The sequence below is a fragment of the Colias eurytheme genome, chromosome 7 (genome assembly GCF_061535395.1).
Source record: "Colias eurytheme isolate Ceu_HAF_F1 chromosome 7, ilColEury1 Martin Lab GWU primary, whole genome shotgun sequence".
Taxonomy (NCBI): domain Eukaryota; kingdom Metazoa; phylum Arthropoda; class Insecta; order Lepidoptera; family Pieridae; genus Colias; species Colias eurytheme.
This window is the reverse complement of record NC_142986.1, coordinates 11015018-11038627: the sequence shown is the minus strand read 5'-3', so window position 1 is coordinate 11038627 and position 23610 is coordinate 11015018. Positions and strand designations below refer to the sequence as shown.

Here is a 23610-nt window from a genome sequence, read left to right as displayed (position 1 = left end):
GAATAAAAAATCTAGATCTTGGAACTAACCTAGACGTAAAAGATTTAGTAGTGACACATGACACGAAACTCATCTACACATCTATACATATAATAAAATCTGGATTTCTGGAATATTATTGCAATAAACAAAAGAATGTTGGTTTAGTGATGGATATGCCTGCCGCCATATCGACAGTATCGATACTTTAGAAAAGACAAACATAATTATTTGTCCAATTTATTTATAGATTTCCCAAAGAGGCATAGTTCACTTGTGTGTACTATTTAGCTATCGGTTTAAATGTGTGGGTTTGGCGACAGTGGTTTTCATAGTACTAATTATGACATTATAGCACTTCTATTTGTTTTTACTGTTCTGTGCTTACAACTAAAAAGTAGAAAATAATTCTTAATCTAGGAATCAAGCAATAACCAATACATAGTATATTTGTGAAAAAAGCGTGGGATAATGCCATGTAGAATGTAGATACCTATCTATTATCAATCAGCTCATGAAAAGCGCCCCACGCAAGAAAAATTATTTGTTGATTTTTCACTTTCATGATCATGTCAGTTTGGTTAATAATGTCTTATCGTCAGACAAAATTTCACTCACGCTCACTCACACTAACTCACGCTCACTCACGCTAACTCAGGCTAACTCATGTCAACTCACGCTAACTCAGGATATATCACGCTCACTCACGCTAACTAACGATCACTCACGCTCACTCACGCTAACTCACGCTCACTCACGGTCATTCATGCTAACTCACGCTAACTCACGCTCACTCACGCTATCTCAAGCTATCTCAGGCCAATTCACTCACGCAACCTCACGCTAACTCAGGCTAACTCACGCTCACTCACGCAGTCACGCTCACTCACGCTAATTCACGTTCACTCACGCTAACTCAGGATATGTCACTCTCACTCACGCTAACTCAGGCTTACTCACGCTAACTCACGCTGACTAACGCAAAGTCACGCTCACTCACGCTAACTCAGGATATGTCACGCCAATTCACTCACGCAGCCTCATGCTAACTCACGCCAATTCACGCTCACTCACGCAATATCACGCTAAGTCACGCTCACTTACGCTAACTCACGCTCACGCAAACTCACGCTCATTCACGCTAACTCACGTTCACTCACGCTAACTCAGGATATTTCACGCCAATTCACTCACGCAGCCTCACGCTAACTCACGCCAATTCACGCTCACTCACGCTAACTCAGGCTAACTCACGCTCACTCACGCTAACTCACGTTCACTCACGCTAACTCACGCCAATTCACGCTCACTCACGCTTACTCAGGATATGTCACGCTCACTCACGCTACCTCAGGCTTACTTACGCTCACTCACGCTGACTCACGCAAAGTCACGCTCACTCACGCTAACTCATGCTCACCCACGCTTACTCGGGCTATGTCACGCTCACTCACGTTATCTCACGCTCACTCACGCTACCTCACATTCACTCACGCTAACTCAGGATATGTCACGCCAATTCACTCACGCAGCCTCACGCTAACTCAGGATATGTCACGCTCACTCACACTCACTCACGCTAACTCACGTTAACTAACGCTTACTCACGTTAACTGACGCTCACTCACGTTAACTGACGCTCACTCACGCTAAATCACGCTCACTCACGCAAACTCACGCTCACTCATGTTAACTTACGCTCACTCACGCTAAGTCACGCTCACTCACGCTAACTCAGGCTACACCATCCTTGGTTAGGTAGTCCTTACACCATCAAGCGTGTTAGCAAATGACTTCTTTCGTCAGTTTGGTGGTCGAGTTGATATGTAATTTCAGAAGTGTTACAATAGTATTGGTTTAGGCATTTCATTCGTGTGTGTAATCGCTCACATTTGTAATTGTTACATAATATTAATATTATTCTAGCCGTGAGAATCTGTAAATGGCTTATTGTGATAATGATATTATGTGACTGACCCCGGTCGGTCGGGCGGGTCGGGCCGGTCGGGCGCGTCGGGCGCGGGCGGCACGTACAGCGTGTGCGGCGCCACGTCCTGCGGGAACACGTCGCGGTGCAGCAGGATGGCGCGCTTCACCAGCTCGTTGACCAGGTTCTGCGCCGCCACCTGCTCGCCGCCGTCGCCCCAGGCGGGCAGCAGCGTGGGCCCGAGGCAGATGGCCAGGTTCCAGGCGTCCATCATGTTGGCGTCGCTGTGCTCGTGCAGGTGGTGCAGGAACGCGAACAGGTAGCGCAGCACCAGCAGCGCGGGCGGCGGCAGCGCGGCCAGCGCCTCGCGCAGGCGCCGCGCGAAGGCGCCGTCGTCGGGCAGCGCGGCCACGCGCAGCAGGCGGCCCTGCAGCTGCGGCGGCAGCAGCGGCGGCCGCAGCTCGCGCAGGAACAGCTTGAGCAGGCCGCACACGGAGTTCATGTCGGACGCGTCGCGCACGCGCGCCAGCGGGTCCTCGCCGCGCTCGAACGCGGCGCGCAGCGCCTGCATCTCCACCTGCGAGCCCGACACGCGGAAGATGCCCTGCTGCTTCAGCCCTAAGGGAGACGCCGCGTCAGCGAGGAACGGACTTACAGATATTGTAATACGAGACACAAAGATTATTTTATTGTGTTAAATTAAAGAGAATTTAATGGCATTACCACAAAAAAATTTAAAGACAATCTACTTTTAAACTAGGGATCTGTCACTTATTAATAGTTGTCTACGACAAAATCAGATTAAAGTCAACCCGCGCTCAAAGATAAACCGTGTCTTAAGTTTTTTGTAGTAAAATAGTAGATCTTTAAATCGATTCGCTGATATCTGTTTTTAGTTTCCAGCAATTTCCATGACATTTGAAGTACATATTATAAAGTAGTTGGAAAGTAATAGCGTGTCGACATGACCGCGCACTGTGAGCTCACCGTATCCGGCGATGACGCGCACGCAGGAGGTGAGCACGAGCGGCAGCGTGTCGTCGAGCGGCGGCGCGAACTGCCCCCGGCGGCGGCCGCCCGCGCGGCGCGGCGGGGAGGGCGGCCCCTCGCCCCCCGCGGCCCCGCCCCCCGCGGCCCCGCCCCCGCCCCCAGCCCCGCCCAGCAGCCGCGCGCGCACCGCCGCCGCCTTGCTCTCCAGCCGCGCCAGCCGCCCCGCGCACGACATGTACGACCGGAACTTCTGCAACACGACCTCTGCCCCGTTACACCGTGAACTATCATTTAGCGACAAGAAACTTAATACAATACATACTCATATCTAAAAAAAATATCTACTTTTCTTTCACTTTTTTTGACGTGACAACGTCTTATAATTCGATAGCCAGCTGCACTCACGAAAAAACATAAACTCTTGAGGCTTGAGGCATGAGGCTTGAAGTGCAAGCGAGAACGCGGAACGAGCAACAAAGAAGCACAATAGGCCGTTGTCACGTTCAACTATCGTCAGTAAACCGACTTTACAGACAACCAATTTTTTTTTTTAATATTATTATAATAAACTTTGATTTAACCACCGCATTCGATGCTCTTTATTTAAGACGCGTCATTTAGCCAGATATTAATTTTTTGCCGAATTTTACCAATAGATCAAATTTGGCATACCTACTGTGAAACAGTTAACGATTACCTAATTTTAGTCCAAAATTACGTAAAGAAATCGAATTTATAGTGCACGTTTATTAATTGCGTTCGTATAAACTTGTCGATCAAACCGATCAAACAATTTTTTTTACGTAAAGCTTATTGAAGGCCGGCCAATTAAATCAGAAGATTTTTTTTGAAGAATTTTTAATGTTCATTAAAATTTGTAATTAGGAATGAAAGCTCTAGAATCATGAACCATAATAGTGACTGCATGCTATATCTCATAATTTAATTCAACTTATAATAACGAAAGTTTTATTATGGTATAAGATGAAGCGGCGCACCGTGAGGTAGTAGTCCTCCTGGTCGGCCTGGTCTTGTGGCGGGGCGGGGGCGGGCGCGGGTGTGGGCGGGGCGGGGGACGCGGGCGCGCCGAACAGCCCGCCCACGTCCCACAGCGCGTCGGGCCCCTCCATCTGGCGCACCAGCTCGGCCTCGGCCGCGTCCAGCGTCTTGGCGTGCTCGCGGCACTCGGCCCGCAGCGCGCGCGCCGCCGCGCCCAGCTGCGCCAGCCGCTGCTGCAGCTCGCTCTGCAGCGCCTCCGTGCCCTGCGACCGACGTTACCATAATGTCAGTGATCATTACGAACTCACAGTCAATTTCGCATATGTGAGAAATATCGAATGAAGCTTTTATAAAAGTTTCCAAACTGACAAAATTGATTTGATAAAATTTAGTTGAAAAAAATATATAGTTACAATAATTGATTTTTTTTAATCCCCTTGCATAAAATCATTAGAATCGTATGTTGCATGTTAAGTGTAATATTGCGTGTCGTTTATGGCGTGCAGCAAGTTTACAATGTGTGTGGGGTGTTGCGCGTCGGGTATTGTGTGTTACCGTGTTACGTTCGGTGTGAGTGGCGTGTAGCTTGTCACCTCGTCCGCGTCGGGCGCGGCGCCGTCGAGCAGCGCGCGCATGGCGGCGTCCTGCGCGGCGGGCTCGTCGCCGGCGAAGGGCAGCGGGCGCGGCAGCGCGAAGGCGGCGGGGTGCGCGGCGACCGTGCGCTGGCGGTCGGCGAGCGCGTCCAGCGCGTCGGCGGCGGCCAGCAGCGCGCCCGCCGCGCCGCCCAGCGCCCGCGCGCGCGCGCCCTCCGCCGCGCCCGCGCACCGCACCGCGCGCCCCACCACCGCCTCGAACCCCACCTCCGTGCACTGCACCCGCGCAAACGTGAGCGTTCATGTCATATAATACCTCATATGTACTTATTGTGTTCTACAGACATATTATACATGTAAAACCGTGAATGAATTAATGAAAATGCTTTATTGCTTTAAAAATACATAAAACAAAGACAAGACTTAACGGAAACGGCGAAGGGCGACCTTATCGATAGGTGTAGGTAGCGATCTCTACCAGGAAAATATAACAATATGTTGTGGGTGAGCAAAAATAAGGCATTAGTTGTACTTAACACATTAATAAAATGTACAAAATCCATACTTAATATTATAAATGCGAAAGTAACTCTGTCTGTCTGTCTGTTACTCAATCGCGCCTAAACTACTGAACCAATTTGCATGAAATTTGGTATGGAGATATTTTGATACCCGAGAAAGGACATAGGCTACCTTTTATTGCGAAATATGTACCACGGACGAAGACGGGGCGGACCTCTAGTAATATTATAAATGCGAAAGTGTGTTTATTCGTTTTAATGTGACATGGCCATGGGTAACTTTTGACAGCGGTGAAACGACTAATGCGAATTTAACATCAGGGGAATCCGCGGGCAAAGAAAAATATATGAATATTGTTTTCAATAAAAATGATGATATTGTTCATGATATTGTTTCCATAATTCCAGGGCCCTGGTGAAAGCGCCCAACGACCGGGCGAGTTTATACGTTCGCTAGCTATGCAGATACTGAGCCATTCTGCGCACGCGCGGCCTGTGGATAGAGAGCATAGCGTACGGGATGTGGGTGGGAATAGGTGGGTGTTTTTTTTTTATATCAGAGCAAGTAAAGGAGCAGGTGGGCCACCTGATGTTAAGTCAAGTTAAGGTCACCACCGCCAATAAACACTTGTAATACTAGAAGTGTTACAGGTGCTTTGCCGGCCTTTTATGGACAAATAAGCTCTTTTATTGAAGGCCCCAATGTCGTAGTTGTTCGGGAACACCGCAGGTGGCAGATCGTTCCACAGTTTCACCGTACGCGGAAGGAAGTTGCGGGTTTACTTTAATCAGTTGTAAAAATTTCCAATTTTAGGAAGATTAGAAAAATGATTTTAACAATAGGTAAGGCAAATTTCGATTGATAGAAAAATTACGATAAGTCAGGAAAAAATTTCCATAAGTCGGTAAAATTTCTATAAGCTGGAAATTTTCCATAAGAAAGGAAAATTTCTATTCGCCAGGAAATTTTCTATAAACAAGGAAAATTTCTATACGTCGGGAAAATTTATATACATAAGGAAAATTTGTATAAGTCAGAAAAATGTTTATAAGCTAGGAAAATTTCCATACGAAAGGAAAATTTAAGACAGGAAAATGTCTATACGCCAGGAAAATTTCTATACGTCAGGAAAATAAGCCAGGAAAATTTCTATACGTGAGAAAAAATTCTATAAACAAGGAAAATTTCTATACGTGAGGAAAATTTCTCTGCCGCAAAATTATATGGATATAAGTAAAATTTCCATACGAAAGAAAAATTTGAGACAGGAAAATTACCATAAGTCCGGAAAATTTCTATACGTCAGGAAAATACATAAGCCAGGAAAATTTCTATACGTCAGGAAAATTTCTATAAGCCATGAAAATTTCTATACGTCAAGAAAAATTCTATAAGCCATGAAAATTTCTATACGCCAGGAAAATTTCGATAAGCCAGGAAAATTTCCATACGAAAGGAAAATTTAAGACAGGAAAATGTCTATACGCCAGGAAAATTTCTATACGTCAGGAAATTATATGTATATACGCCAGGAAAATTTCCATACGTCAGGAAAATGTCTATACGCCAGGAAAATTTCTATACGTCAGGAAAAATTCTATAAGACAGGAAAATTTCCATAAGTCCGGAAAATTTCTATACGCCAGGAAAATTTCTATAAACAAGGAAAATTTCTATACGTGAGGAAAATTTCTCTGCCGCAAAATTATATAGATATGGAAAATTTGTATAAGCCAGAAAAATGTTTATAAGCCAGAAAAAATTCTATACACCAGGAAAATTTCCATGAGAAAGGAAAAATTCTATAAGCCAGGAAAATTTTTATACGTCAGGAAAATTTCTATAAGCTAGCAAAATTTCTATAAGGCAGGGAAATTTCTATACGTCAGGAAAATTTCTATACGCCTGGAAAATTTCGATAAGCCAGGAAAATTTCTATACGCCAGGAAAATTTCGATAAGCCAGGAAAATTTCTATACGTCAGGAAAATACTACTGAACCGAATGAAATTTAGCACACATACAGTGGTGGACGTTTAATTAGAAACAGGTAACATGATGAAGTAGTCATCAAGTTTATTTAACATTTGTGTATTAAAGTATTGGAGATTAAGCATTATTTCATATGTAATAGAACACCCGTTTATCTAGTTTTATAATAAATTGCTTAATTTTAATCAAACGTTAGCTTAAATTAATAAAATCAAACAACTTTAGGTGAAGTCTGATTTCCGCGCATTTTCAGTCTGGACAACAAATTAGAAACAGCATGTTTCGAGTGTTCTAAAGTCAAAACCTATTAAAATGCCGTCAATATTTTATTCATCTATAAATATTTTCACCGTTTTTTAAACATTCTATCTAAAAGTTTCTGAAAATTAATTTACTTTGCAGCAAAAATGGGTAAAAGTAAGATTCGTGACCCATCAAAAAGAAAAATAATTTTAAGTTTACATTTTGACAAAAACTGGAGTTTCAGGAAAATTGCAAATCATTTAGAGTGTTCGATAAAAAGATATTCAATGCTATAGTTTATTTCAAAGAGCATGGTACTTCTGATTAAGTGCCTAGAAAAGCTTGACCATGAAAAACTACTGCTCGCGAGGATAGGTAAATTATTCTTTTCGCAAAGATAGATCCATTTAAAGGTTCCAATTCTATTAGGAAATATGTTTTTGCAAACGTGTGAAAATCTCTTACAATCTGAGCCACGACGTTGTAAAGCCGTTGTTGTCTATAAAGATTATAACAATCTAAAAACAACCCCATACTATAATGTTTCCTCCGCCTTGCGTAACTGTTTTTAATTTATTATCTAAGGTATGGTTAACTGGACGACGCGCGTATCTTTTGCCATCAGAATTGATTAAATTAATTTGTTTCCTCCCAAAATAAAACTTTTTCACTGGCGGACTGTTCTCAAACAATATTTCTTAGTAAATGCAAATCGTCGTTCCCTGCCTAATAAGAAGCTGTACTTTCCTGGCGTCTCTCACAAACAATTTTGCCTCAACTTACCACCCGAAAACCGATCTCATCGACACATGGCGTTGTTCATCTTCGGAAAAAACTAATGTTATAATAGAATTTGAGCTTTTAAATGGATCCATTTTTGCCAAAAGAATCATTTGCCTATCCTCGCGAGCAGTGATTTTTCATGGTCCAGCTTTTCTAGACACTTGATCAGAACTATCATGCTTATTGAAATAGACTGTAACATTGAATATCTTTTTATCGAACACTCTAAATGATTTGCAATTTTCCTGTAACTCCAGCTTTTGTCAAATTGTAAACTTAAAATTATTTTTCTTGTTGATGGGTCACGAATCTTACTTTTACCCATTTTTGCTGCAAAGTAAATTAATTTTCAGAAACTTTTAGATAGAATGTTTAAAAAACGGTGAAAATATTTATAGATGAAAAAAATATTGACGGCATTTTAATAGGTTTTGACTTTAGAACACTCGAAACATGCTGTTTCTAATTTGTTGTCCAGACTGAAAATACGCGGAAATCAGACTTTACCTAAAGTTGTTTGATTTTATTAATTTAAGCTAACGTTTGAGTAAAATTAAGCAATTTATTATAAAACTAGATAAACGGGTGTTCTATTACATATGAAATAATGCTTAATCTCTAATACTTTAATACACAAATGTTAAATAAACTTGATGACTACTTCATCGTGTTACCTGTTTCTAATTAAACGTCCACCACTGTATATGTGTGCTAAATTTCATTGTAACACATAGGGTAGGTTTTATCCCGGAAATCCCACGGGAACGGGAACTATGCGGGTTTACCTTTGAAAACGCGGGCGAAGCCGAGGGCGGAAATCTAGTAAGCATATACAACCGTGATACTGATAAGTGATAACAAATAATATAGCACGAGATATTCATATCATGATAAATATTTTTATTTATTTGCAAAAAAACCGCCAAGACTATAGATACTATTGAAGTGACCGATGTTGTTAATGCGATCGATAATCGATATGTGTGCCCGAGTGATTATTTTATAGCTATTGGCGTAGAGTGCGAACTGACCAGCATAATGTCGGCGACGTCGTCGAGGTAGTAGCGCTGCAGCGTGGCGTTAGCGGCGTCGAGGCTCAGCACGTAGTCGGCGCGCGCCCGCAGCGCCCGCGCGCGGGCCGCGCTGTGCCGCGCGCGCCGCTGCAAACCACAAGACTTGCCTTTAGCTTGGGCGTTATACTGAGCCGACGGTCCCGGGTTCGATCCCCGGTCAGGGCTCGAACTACTTTATCCTGGGTGTTTGCGTACTTATTTTAGGATAAACTAGTATGAATAAACTAAACTAGGATGAATTAGTTTGGCCTGGGCTATACCAGTTCATCCGATCGTGTATAGGACGAACTAGTTTAGCCTAGGCAAAACTAGTTTGTCCTGAAATCGGGTTTGGCGGTAACATATACAATCTAGTGAATTATGAAAAACGAAAAAAAAATGTTAAAGGAAATTCACTCGTTTATCACAATCAGGATTCATTGATGGAAGTGAATTCAAAGACTGTGTGCCGCTCACCTTTTCTAGCTCTTTATCGAGCGCCTTGAGCTTCTTGTGTCGCGGAGGGTCGGCGGCGAGCAGCTGGGCGCGCGCGGCGTGTGCGGCGCGCAGCTTGACGGCGGCGGCGCGCCAGTCGGCCGCCGCGGCCGCGTGCGCCTTGCCGCCCGCCGCCGCCTCCGCCAGCGCCGCGCCGATCTCCTCGTGCCGCTCGCACACTACAACGCACCACACAACCATTATTTAAAATAGTATAGATAAATCTTTACCTACTTAAAATTAAAATGGAGCATAATTATCTGAATATTAACTGCAATGCTTAGAAAGTTTTTTTGGCTTTTATAATCGATACTGAATTATAATCTAACGTATCTCCGAATTTATTGGATAAAATGAAACAATAATAATTAATTAGTGCATCTTTATAATATGCACCAAGTCTAAAGAGCATAAAATTGTACTATTGTCAGTATTAATTATTAGTTAATAACTTATTACTTATTAGTCAAAGTTAATAAGAATCAAATATCCAAATCAAATGAAAGTGGATATGAATTGAGTTATGTAATTCCTTATTGTAAAGACCGTTGATAGGTGTAGGTTGTAAGTTGTTCACCTATATCACGGCACTTGCGGTGCAGCCGGAGCACGTCGTCGGCGGCGCGCTGCAGCCGCGAGGCGAGCGGCCCGCCGTACAGCTCGGCCAGCGCCGCGTGGTCCCGAGACAGCGCGCGCGTGTTCTCCAGTGCCGCCTGCCAGCATGCGAACGCGCCGCTCAGCGGCCACTGCTCGCGCCTGCACACACACACACCCCACACAGTTATAGCCTTAACACACACTTTGTGAACGAGTGCTATGTGTATGGTGTACTAGATTTCCGCCCGCGGCTTCGCCCGCGTTTTCAAAGGAAAACCCGCATAGTTCCCGTTCCCGTGGGATTTCCGTGATAAAACCTATCCTATGTGTTAATCCAAGTTACCCTCTATATGTGTGCTAAATTTCATTGTAATCGGTTCAGTAGTTTTTACGTGAAAGAGTAACAAACATCTAATCCAGTTAGCATTCTTAATGTTTTTAAGTATTGGTATGCCAACCAACGGAATACTGTAAAATGGTCTAACTATTTTTCCGAATCGTATGTGTTAGAATGCGGTGTAAGACAAGGGGGACTGTCGTCGCCTAAGTTGTTCAATCTGTACGTAAATGACCTTGTTGTCGAACTCAGCAATATGAGGGTTGGTTGCCGGATCGGAGGTATCAGTTGTAACAACATAAGCTATGCCGATGATATGGTATTGCTGGCTCCGACTGCAAGTGCCATTTCTGAGATGCTCAAAGTCTGTGAGACATATGTAGCTGCTCACGGTCTGCTTTATAATGTGTCTAAATGTAAGTGCATTGTTTTTGGGGACGTTGGTAAGCATAGGAAATGTACGTCTGACATATCTCTTTACGCTTTAACAGTTGAAAGAGTTAAAGAGTTTAAGTACCTCGGACACATGCTTACTGATGACCTCAAGGATAATGTAGATATAGAGCGTGAGCGTAGGGCATTGGCGATCAGATGTAATATGTTGGCCCGTAGATTTGCCCGTTGTAGTAATCCAGTGAAAATCACGCTTTTTAAAGCCTACTGTCAAAATTTCTACACGGGTAGTCTATGGTTTAACTATACTGATAGATCGCTTAATGCCTTACGTGTCATGTATAATAATGCGTTTAGAATGCTGTTGGGACTGCCTCGCTACTGCAGTGCGTCTGGAATGTTCGCAAAAGCGCATACTGACGATTTCTGGGCAATTATACGCAGAAAAACAGCGTCTACTCTAGATAGAGTGCGGCGCAGTCGCAACAGTCTCATGATGATCATTTCAGAGAGATATATGTCATCTTTCATGGGACACTTTGTGCGTGAACTTGTCCATTCAAAGCGACAGGTTTATGCATAAGGTGCCTCACCATCTGATAATAATTAGTATATTTTTAATATTTACTAACATTAGTTAATAAGTCACGTACTAACATTAATGGATCTCTGTAATCTAATTGTTTAAATAAATAAATAAATAAATAAATAAAAATAAAATACATCCATACATCCTTACAAACTTTCGCCTTTATAATAGTATTAAGATAAGATAAGATTAAGATATTGGTTATGCGCTTGTACTTGTGCTTCTGGTCCTTGTGTCGCTGCGCGGCGGCGCGCGCCAGCTTGTCGAGCGCGCGCGAGTACTCGTGCTCGAGGTCGGCGCGGCGGCGGCAGTACTCGTGCAGCTCGCCCGCCACGCCCGCCGCCGCCTCCGCGCGCGCCTCCAGCACGCGCGACTGCTCCGACAGCTGCACGCGGATGTCTGCACAACACATACAATATCTGTATCACTCTTACGTAACGTGAATCACAATTACTTTCGTCTATTCTATGCTATGGCCATATCGATAGCTTTATGAAGCTTATCAGTTACACTATTTAATGCTGTCATAATTGTACGTAAAAAATGTTAAATATTTACAGCAAGTGGTGAAACCAGGCTTTTATAAGAAAAAAAAAGACTGCATACTTTTTTTCTGACCAGACCAGAACAGTGTTTTTCTCAGCAGACACCTTTTAAAACATAAAACATTTTAGTAAATTGAAACCAATTGGAAAAGGTAGAGAATATTGAAAAATGAGAAGAATATAATTAGCGGTGGACCTGAGGTGGAGAGGTTTAAGGGTAAGGGCAAAAAACGGGTTCACTCGATTTCCGGATTCGCCAAAACAAATATTCAATGGCAAAACGCATCTACAACTTTTTGTTTTTACACTTTTATCACAGTATTACAATATTATTTCTTATATGGTAATAGTTACTGTGTTTTTATCATATTATTGTGTTGAATTTTTGCCGTCTACTGTGAAATATTTTGTGTAGAAACCGATTCATCGTCCATGTAGGTGCCACACGTCACGTCATGTTATAGTTATAGTAGTGTCTATTGCTATATACTAGCTTTCCGCCCGCGGCTTCGCCCACGTTTTCAAAGAAAAACCGACATACTTTCTGTTCCCGTGGGATTTTGGGATAAAACCTATGTGTTAATCCAAGTTACCCTCTATATGTGTGCTTAATCTCATTTTAATCGGTTCAGTAGTATTTGCTTTAAAGAGTAACAAACATTTAACATACACACATACATCCATCCTCACAAACTTTCATATTTATAATATTATTAGTAGTTAGGAAGGATAGGATTAATGGAATAAAAAAAATGTCTAATAAAGCAATAAAAAAGTGATCAATTAATAAATGAATTTGAATTCGAAAATTTGAAAGCGACGTAGGTATGAAATAAACCGCGTTCAAGCTCGGAAGTTGAACGGACCGTAACGTAAACGGTGAAGAGCCACAGCTGACAGTCGCCCAACTGTTGCTTGCCCTAATAATACACTATATCCAATTATTAACTGACCTTGAAATCAATTCAATTGTTATCCCTTTTTCAAATTATTGATTGACAAACAAAGCACAAAGATACCTCAAGAAAACCTTTTTTTTACAATTTATTCAACTCAAAAAATTCAAACATTTATAGTTATTCATTTAACCAAACTTCGTTCAAAAAAGCTTATGAATCTTCAAAATTTAGCAGAATTTAGAGGAAAGCAATTGCTATATAGAAGAACCGGCTTTTATCCATACTTATATTATAAATGCGAAAGTAACTCTGTCTGTCTGTCTGTTACTCAATCAGGCCTAAACTACTGAACCAATTTGCATGAAATTTGGTATGGAGATATTTTGATACCCGAGAAAGGACATAGGCTACCTTTTATTGCGAAATAATAATATGTACCGCGGGCGAAGCCGGGGCGGACCTCTAGTCATAAATAAACATTAGCTTTGTACGACGCGACACAAAATTTGATCCCATTATATATCAAGGGAAGGTGTCTCGAATTTTGCCAATAAATCGTTTAATCAGCAAACCGGCGTCCTCCCCAAACGATTCGTCATTGAGGAGTCTTGTGTACATATCGTTGCACTTACCGAGTGAGTCATGTAATAAAGTTTGTCGGTGGAGGGTGCGCCGCAAACTGCGAAAGGTCATTGGCGAGCTGGCGGCTGCTCGCCAGCACCGAGGACCGCGCAAAGGGACGAGCGACGGTGGCCACCACTACTAGTCCGTATTAGCTTTTTTAATTAAATCAATAACTTAGTCCCACGGCTCACAGCCAACGTTCTATTTTTACGCGGGTTCCCCGAGGAAATCGATGCTACCTACTCTACTCTAGATAGAGAAGTTTCGATACATAGATCTACACTCTTCAGATGTATATATAATAACGTTTTTTATATCGGTTGAATGAGATTCAAATTTATAGTAGTAAAGTTATAGAACTATACAACTATTTACTTGGTAGAACGCGCTAATCCCAGAAACTATTGGTACGAATTGAAAATTGCTTAGTTGCGGATCGTGCAATAATCGAGATTATACATAAAAAGCTATAGACTGTATATATCATCAGCCTCCGACCAAAAGAGTGAAGCATCAATAAAAAAATACAGAAATGTGGAAAACAATCTATGTATTAAGAACAGACAAACTGTGTGGGTCATCATAAAGCTATGACGCAAGAGATAGAAATGATGTCCATACTTTCAAAACAAGCTAGTATTGTTTGATTGTTAGCGTCCAATACGTTAGTGGTTATATCGGACAAGTGGTCGTTAACCGCCAATAATGGCCACAATTTGCACAATTTGTGCGGGAGCCGAACCTGCTCACAGTGTTCACACGCTCGCTACATTTCGACCGTCCTTTGTAGTGCGTTGCCTTCGCTGTAACCGGCTCCTTCCTTCACAATAACAAAATATTTTTTCATCATATATTTCTTATGTATTATTTTCGTTTTCTCGCTTGTTTTTGACATTTTATTTTATTCAATGAAATGGATCATATCTGATTTTTACTTCAACTTGAGGCCATGAGGGTCATTTCACTTAAAGTAAATTTATTTCCATGTAAAGTAAATAAATATGGATATGAGAGCAAATCGGTTAAGATTCCCAAGAGCTCCTTCATTACAAAAGCTTTAAAGAGGCAAAGTTCATTGTAGCTGCATTCATTGAGCAACAAGAAAGTCGAAACAAAAAATATACATACGTTGCGAAGGCATTCATACGAAACTGTTTTTGTTTGTGAGAGCGAAGCGGGTCGCACTAACAGTATCACAATAGACAAACCATTTCACGTAACACCGCGTAAAAACTATTCACAAGTAGATCTATTCTTAGACACAGCTTTCAACGGACATTTAGTTTGAAATATGTATATCCGAGAAGCTGGGATTATGATTGGTATTTCCATCGGGGTTGGGATTGTTCCATCTCGCTTTATTCGTAACCGCCCACCCGACGTCGAGTTATCGTTTAATCGGTCGTTAAATAAATGCATTTGAACTTTTGATCCAGTGCATCGCAACTAATAAAAAAATATAAGTACTTTGAAAGGAGTGAATGCTGTGTCACATCAGGGCCAAGATCATAATACAATCGACAAATTCATATAAACAGGCTGCGTTGGAGTGAAGTCGCGTACCGGGGAATGCATTGGCGAGGTCAGGAGGTCCCCAGTCGTGCCTCGGCTGCACGATGCAGTGGAACATCGGGAGCGGGGGCCGGCAGGCGACTGGAGCCGCGCAGCCTCCGCCGAGACGCGGCCGTCCCTCGCCCCGCGCCTCGCGCCCCCCGCCCACACGCCGCGCACCCTCACCCCTCGCCTTACTCTGACGCACACACCCTCACCGGACAGAGAGCTTGTTTACTCGATTCCAACTTTAAAAAGCTCAACGCTTCTGTTTGACTACTGCATTTATCAATATGCAACCATCATTTCATTGAATAATGAGATCGTCAATAACTTCAACGAACACTAATGACTATCCAGCCGGCTCAGTATATTATATGCTCTCTCGGCCCTCGCGCGACGTCCACCGTTAAATGAGGAGTCGAGACTGAAGCTTTTATTTTGCCGAGTTCTCGTAATACTTGGCAAATATCTCAGTGAAATAATTTTTAAAGTGTAAAATCTATATGTAGGTACTCCTGTAGAATTGAATAAGCTTGTGATCTATATTTATGAATTACGTACATAAACATTTTCTTATGTCGTTTTACATTTTTTATGTTTAAATAATATAAATCCATCCATTTTATGCGAGATAAACGACTCAAAAGCAGTATTTCGAAGCCGTTGACAGCCTCTTATCTAATTGGTGTGTGGTGCTATTCGTATAAAAACAAATAACACTTTAATAAAAGATATTGAGCGTTTTATAGATACCTATATAACGCTCATGAAAAAGAATGCACGCGATTAACTCAACATTTTGGGCACAGCTATTGTATTCAGCTTTAGGTGAATCCAGGTAATCTCTAGAAACACAATAGATTTGTCCGGATAAAAATAACGACAACAATAGTGGTGCAGCACAATGTAGTGGCATTATCGAGATTCGAGAGCATCGGGGACAGATGCGGCGCGGGGAGCGGCGGGCGCAGGCGGGGGCAGGGGGGTGCAGCAAAGGAGGATCAAATATTTGAACGCCTTTGTTATTTCTACTATCGCGTATGGTATATACATCAATTGCAAAAAATGCATTTCATCAAAACTGTCCATTGTATTTTGCTTAGAAGCAAATCAGTGTTTACTTTTGTTGGTGCATATTTTTTTCAAAACGAATCAAAACTATCCTGTAATTCAGTTCGGTTCGTTCACGAATCACGATCGTGGTTCAGACACGCTAACATAAATTATGAAGACGTCGAAACGTCGGCTCGTGGGCAATTAGCTGATTACGATATCGCGGGGAGCATCGATCAAGTCAGTCGCACAGTCAGCGGCAGGGCACGGCGCGGCGAGCGGCCGGACAGGTTTGCGTTGTCGCTATCAGCTGTGCCATCTGCGCCGCCCACGCGCCTGGACGGTGGACGTGCCACTGCCTGCAACCACTACAACTGCATAATGCATGCGCATAGCACATGCGCCATACTAGTCTAAAGCGAATCGCAATATAATTGCTTTCTTTTATAAAGAGAGACCATACGTATATTTTGGGATCACACGAGAGGTACCAGGTTTCAATTAAAAAAAATTCACAGATTCACCCAGTAGAAAATAAAAAAAGAAATAGACTAGTAGAGTTTGCGATTATACGTAACGAGGGACAACACCTCTCATTTGCATACACTTTCATTATACTAGGATACATTAAAACGTTATATAAGCCCCGACACCCTCATTTACCCTCTTCATTTTCCTGCCTCATCATCATACCCTTTAACCAGTTATTTATAACCTAACCATTGATTTTTCCATTCTGACAGGCACCTAACCACAGTTTTGCACACAGTTTTGTTTTGTTTGTAAATTGGAGGATATAAATTGAAAAATCTATTTATATCTCTATCTGGGGGCACGGCAGTGCCCCCGCCAAGTCGAGCAAAAAAAAAGCGGCACGGCCGTACCATCCTTTTCTCGAAGCAATTCGGGCCTTTTTCGACCCCCTATAATTCGGTTGTGGATAAAGCAAGAAACCTGAATCTTCAGTAACTAATCCGGCATTGTATAAACACGGAATATTTAAAATTTCAGTCAATTTGAACCAGTAGTTTAAGAATGACAACTTGTTAAAGTTTCTAAATTTTGTCACTCACTGACTCACCGATCATCAAAAGTCCAAGGCACTTCTAGCAGACTTAGAAGCTTCATATTTGGAATACATATAGAGTTTAGTGTCTTAATCATGGGAAAACTTAAATATTTTGTAATTTCGGTCCAGTTTTCCTAATACACCAGCTGCATCAATAACTTTGTAATCCCATATAAATATATGGGATTACAAAGTTATTTATGCAGTTGGTGGTTATAAATTTAATAGGTGTAGATAGGTACCTACCATATGAGGCAAGGGAGGGGGTATAGGGTGGGTAAGGGTGTGTTTAGCCCATGAAACTGAACAACATTATTACTTGTAAAATGGTCGACGTAATGAAAAACACATGATTGGACATGTCTTGAAGTACGAAAATCTAATAAAACAATATATTATAATTTAAATCTGTTATATATAAATTCTGTGCCTCCAGTGAATAAGGGAGTAAGACGAGTTATTCCCTTTGGTTTTTATTGCACCATTGGATTCAGCTCGTCAAAATACACAACATATCAAAAGGTCATATCTCTAGCTGCGTCCTAACCCATTTTTTCGAATGACCCAAACGGTATAAGTAGGGTGTGATTAACGGTATAAGTTACCTTATCCATCATTTTAGGCAATCGCAAAGGAACTATTCGTCTTGAGTCAAAAGTACCCACGAACACAAAGACGTATGTGTAGTTATACTTTTTGAATAAAGACTTAATTCATTTTGTTCCATCAGTCCTAACACTATTTTAGTATAAACGCATTTGTGTCATTTTTCTAACATGAGCATAAAGGAACAACTCTTTTAGTGTCATTGGTTCAAGTGACGACATGAGACAGTTTGGCATTAATGCCGTGTTGCTATTGGTCTATTAATTGAATACTGCACGGAAACAACACACACTATTCCTTATTATTTTTAAATCGTTTTTTCAATAAATCTGCAACAACAAATCTTTATATTTTTTAAAAAAGGTATTTATCAGTTAACTTGGGATACTAATATATTTCTATGGGAATTAACTATTTTTTGCAATAGATATTAAAAATACAGTTAACACATTAAGTGCATTTAATGATATTATACTCTTTGTTTATATAAATACAGAACGATAATTTGAATCATCTAAAAAAAACTGTTAAACTTATATTTTCTTCTTATAATTGGGTAAGTTTTTTAAAAATAACTCGTTTTTAATCTTTTTTTTTTTAAATTATCTAACTACAATAATCAAGACAATAATACTATAGTCTATAATAGTCGCATAAAAAAAGTATTTATAACCAGTCTTGACAATTATGAATATCGTTTTCTCCGCATATAGCGTTTGAGCCACTGTGCTTTGGTAATTTGCCTTTATTATAGGAAAAAAATCCGCAATATCGATACTTCTTTGGTCCTGCATTTTCGTAAACATTTTATGGATACTCTGGTACCACATATTTTGAAAAAATTGGGCTTTTGTCACGTAGAGTCTCTTCAAAGTGCGTGCCACAAGTCGTATTTGCATCCAAGGCACCTTCAAATCTGTGCTTAATTTTTTCATAAAATCTTTGCGGCTCATTGTATTTTCTTTATTTATCTACATTATTTTAATATCATATGATATAGAAATTGTACAAAATTCTATATCATGCCGTAAAATATCGCCACTGACCACCTATAACTTTTCCTGTATTAACTGAACATAATATGGTTTTCGGGCTTCTCTTATCTCTTTATAGTGCTTGTATCCTCAATGTATACCACCATGACATTGTGGCGTTGCCACTTTTATTATCTATATTTTATTATCTGTGGCGTTCCGAAACGGAACGCACTTGATCGAATTTTAAATTGATTCGACGATTAATATTCACTGGGACAATAGTTAATACGCAAAACGCAATACGCAGTTGATACGTAATTAATACCAATACTCAATGATTGTCTCCTGCTAACCTTTACAGACTAGACTCATTGTGGTGACTGGTGAAACATTGTATAGCATTAACAACATAGTACTGTATTATTGAAAGATCGATTAAAGGTTTATTTTACAATCTACGACTTTCATTATACATGGGTAACAAAACCCCATAACATATTCGGTTTTACTCCGGACAACATCTTCAGCCACCCAATCCCCTTGCTTGAAGTCCAAATCCAGCGGAGGACAATAATCGTCATTTACTAAAATTGAAGGTTTTTCGTCCTAGTATAAAAGTTGTCTGGATCCCATTTTATACTCAATCTATAGTATAATACTATAGATATCATGTGAAACGTGACTTGGAAAAAAATTATTCAAATAAATCACAAAATAAAAATTTGAAACAATCTTAAAAGTTACGAAAAGCCTAATTATACGTCAAAATGACGCACAACATCCTCTTTACAACCAAATTGCGGAATTTACCTGGATGAGCCAACTATGTACTGCTAGGTCTAGACGGCTAATAAGTTGGTTCTGGATTTTGCAGCGATTCGATGGTAAAAATAGAAGAGTTCATACGTCAAATTTACGTAGATTGGACTTCTAGGGTTAAATGCATAAATACCTAAATTTTGTTTTGTTTTTATTATCTAATAACGATAAAAAAACCCGTTGATTTCATTCGTTTTTCAAGCTACGTGCATAGTTTTTCCACTAAAATGCCTCAATTGAGTCATAAAGTACACAAATTTCAAGCATAATAAGTCACATCATTTCTATAAAACCAAAACTGGCAATAATATAAGTCGTGTTGTGCGATTATGAACATAGTGCATAAGGGCATAAGTCGTTATATTGCAAAGAGTAAAAAAAAAAGTATGTGAATACATTGAGTTATTCCATGAAGTACTCGTTCATAAGGCCACAACTACAAAAAAACACGAAAAAAGTATATTAATGGGGTTGTTACAATATGTGTTCATATGTAAAAATATAGTCTAACATCATATCTTATACATACAAGCTTAAAATTTTGAATTAATAAAGATTTAGTATTGATATGTAGTTTTTTGTCTCTCCTGAAAAGTGCTGTTTTTGAGTTATTCCCTTATTCACTGGAGGCACAGAATTGTTGGCGCGACTAGCCTCCTTACAGACAGACTGGCCTCTATTTCACTCTATGACTGACAAGCAAAATATACGCCAAAATGACAGAACAATGAAATGTGAATGCCTTCGAGCGAGCGGCAGCCGCACGCATACGTGCGAGCGCCCTCATGCTGTTCGGATGTGCCTCGAAACCTAACCTATAAGTTTGCGATTTTCATTTATAATTTCGATTGATACATTACATTTACGACTAAAAGGCTTGCTCATTAGTTTACTGATATTATTTGCTTACGATTGGGATGTTGTTTGGTTAATTTTAGAAGACAAAAGTTAATTAATTAGTTTAGTTTTAATTTTTTAAACTAAATTTGAAATTATTAATAGAGCTTATGTTCATCGCGAACAATTTCCCATATGTATAGCCTATGCTATAACTATACATAAAAGTCAGGGCCTAAGCCTAAGTAATGCGCTGATGGATATAGGTTCTGCAGTGTTCACATCCGGTCAAGCTTACGTGGCACTTTCGAGAGTTACAAGTCTGGGCGGTTTACATCTCATTAATGTCGACTTTGGAAGTATTAAAGCGCAGGAATCATCAATTTGTGAATACAACAGATTAAGAAGTATTTACCGTCCAGACTTGTCAAAAATTGAGACATCAAAGCCTCCGAGAAAAGCCCATAGAGACAGGGAGTGGGCTTTGAGAAAAACTGTGGCTGAAGCTCAAGAAGTAGTACCGGAAAAGAAAAAGAGGAAGACTACATATAAAAATAAGAAAATATCATAAGACCTTTAACAAAATTCGTTAGAAGTAGATGGTATCAAAAAGAAAGGCTCTACAAAAAGAAGTGAGATCCCATCAAAAACATCCTGTAAAAAACCCAAGTCTCGCAGCTCAGTCTTTCTACCGTCAAAAGTTGTGAGATCCATGTAATACCAAGTCGGTTAATCTATTTAGTGTCTACTTGAAGGACCTTCTGTCTTAAGTTATTACATAAGTTATTATCATGCCAATATTAAAAATATTTAACGTTTTAAACAAATAGATCGACTTGGACATCGCATGAAAACAAAATGAATATTACAATATTATATTAGATTCTTTAGTCTCTCGCGCCTCACGCGATTGAAACTCTCGTTCCTGTTGGTCGCTGGCCCGTCGTGCTGTGTAGTGTGATACATACTAATAATCAAATCAAGCGATGTCCAAGTCGATCTATTTGTTTAAAACGTTAAATATTTTTAATATTGGCATGATAATAACTTATGTAATAACTTAAGACAGAAGGTCCTTCAAGTAGACACTAAATAGATTAACCGACTTGGTATTACATGGATCTCACAACTTTTGACGGTAGAAAGACTGAGCTGCGAGACTTGGGTTTTTTACAGGATGTTTTTGATGGGATTATAGTTATTTCCTGCACACTAGCCTGGTCGTGAACAACTTCGATCAATTTTAAGAACTAAGTTCTCACCACTGAGTCATCATAATAAAATCCTTTGATATCCTATCTATATCATCCATACTAATATTTATTTCGTATCATTGTATGAAGTTCATCAAAGAATAAATTAGTTCAGCTAAAAGGTAACAACTAACAAGCTTGGTAACAAGACATGTATTGACATGAGACATTGGGCAGTACGATTTTCGCCGGGTCAGTTAGTTTTTTAATAAGTTATCAAACGATTTATTGTTTTCAATTATCGAACCCTTTTATTAAACAAAAATAATTATTACTTACTAGAGCTTTCCACCCGCAGCTTCGCCCGCGCAGTTAAAGAAAAACCCGCATAGTTCCCGTTTCCGTGGGATTTCCAGGATAAAACCTATCCTGTTTCCCGGGATAAAAAGTAGCCTATGTCCTTTCTCGGGTATCAAAATATCTCTATACCAAATTTCATGCAAATTGGTTCAGTAGTTAAGGCGTGATTGAGTAACAGACAGACAGACAGAGTTACTTTCGCATTTATAATATTATAATAAGTATGGATTAGTTTGGTAGCTATGATGATGTTCAAGGAAACAGGTTTAAGGCTATTAAAGGAAGACGTTTGCATTTATTTACATAAATCAAAATCTAAGCACCTGCTCCAGTCCACCTTATGCTATAAAAATAAAATAACCTCTTCAATAATTACATTCTCATAAAATTGAAACAAAGGGCGTATTGCGATAGGTGATGTTTCCTCAGAGGCCTGCCATAAAAGCGACATGTGCATTGAAATCACAACTCGTTACTCGGCTGCATAAATTATCTGGCAGAACAATGTTCACGTATTTGTGCAGAGCGCGCGGCGCGGCGGCGCGGCAGCTGTGCGGCGTGCGCGGGAGCGGGCGGGGCGCGACCGGTCCGACCGAACCGAAGGTGCTCAAAATCAACGTATTTTACGTGTTACGTGCCCCACCTTTCGTCTTTCCAATCGACATGCTCGTAACGGTCCCCTGCAATCGATCAATTACAGTAAACATCCTAACTATCATCGTAACTATATCGTTGCTATGAAACGAGACCATTAGTCGGCGAATTCATCATCTTAAATGTATGCCATTAAATAGTTTTGAACTACGGTATAGGGCATCACAAGTAGCTCTGCAAAACCTAACCTGAGATAGATTTGGAGATGCATCTATAAAATACGGTATACGCTTGAACATTACTGACATACTTACACATCGCATAATTTGTAAACATCTATTATATAGTTTCTTCAAAATCATACTGTTTTCACCATTAAAGTTTCCATTCTACTAAATATGGAACTTCTTAAAAAAACAGACAGAAATTCCGTTTATATTTTGCTATGAATCTAAAGCTCACTACATAAATATGTTGAGGGTAAATTGAAGGCCGAAGTGGCAGTAATTATTAAAATATTCAACATCCCACTTGTCTCCCGATATAAGTATACTCCGAGTGGCGCTGGAGAGCAGAGGTCGAGACTCCGATGGCACAAGAGCTGTCGTGACAACTCGACATGCAACCATCTATCATCATATTTTTCACATTATCATCGTTCTTAACTCTTAAGCTTCATTTTAATTATTATTAAAAACGCATTTTATCTCGCGGTACCTCATTCATCAAATGATAACCAAAAAATTTATATGTACACTAGCGGTCCGCCCCGGCTTCGCCCGTAGTACATATTTCGCAATAAAAGGTAGCCTATGTTCTTTCTCAGGGTCTAAAGATTATCTGTGCCAAATTTCATCAAAATCGGTCCAGTAGTTTATGCGTGAAAACCATACATACATACATACATACATACATACATACACACAAACCTTTCCTCTTTATAATATTAGTATAGATATTTCCTATTTTATCCCCTTTAAGTTGTTGTGA

The 23610-nt window shown here is 40.3% G+C and overlaps 1 protein-coding gene across 1 annotated transcript in view; it reads right to left on the bottom strand.

Annotated features, from left to right (window-relative positions):
- LOC149907344 (rho GTPase-activating protein 4-like) overlaps positions 1-23610 on the bottom strand; it is a 41803-nt gene that overhangs the window by 5369 nt on the left and 12824 nt on the right. Inside the window, exons 2-9 of the mRNA XM_090103834.1 lie at positions 11706-11889; positions 10152-10330; positions 9557-9753; positions 9059-9187; positions 4489-4764; positions 3895-4158; positions 2894-3146; positions 1957-2524 (exon numbers count right to left, since the gene is read on the bottom strand). Coding sequence (XP_089959960.1) covers positions 1957-2524; positions 2894-3146; positions 3895-4158; positions 4489-4764; positions 9059-9187; positions 9557-9753; positions 10152-10330; positions 11706-11889 — 2050 coding nt within the window. The remainder of the gene's footprint in view (positions 1-1956; positions 2525-2893; positions 3147-3894; positions 4159-4488; positions 4765-9058; positions 9188-9556; positions 9754-10151; positions 10331-11705; positions 11890-23610) is intronic.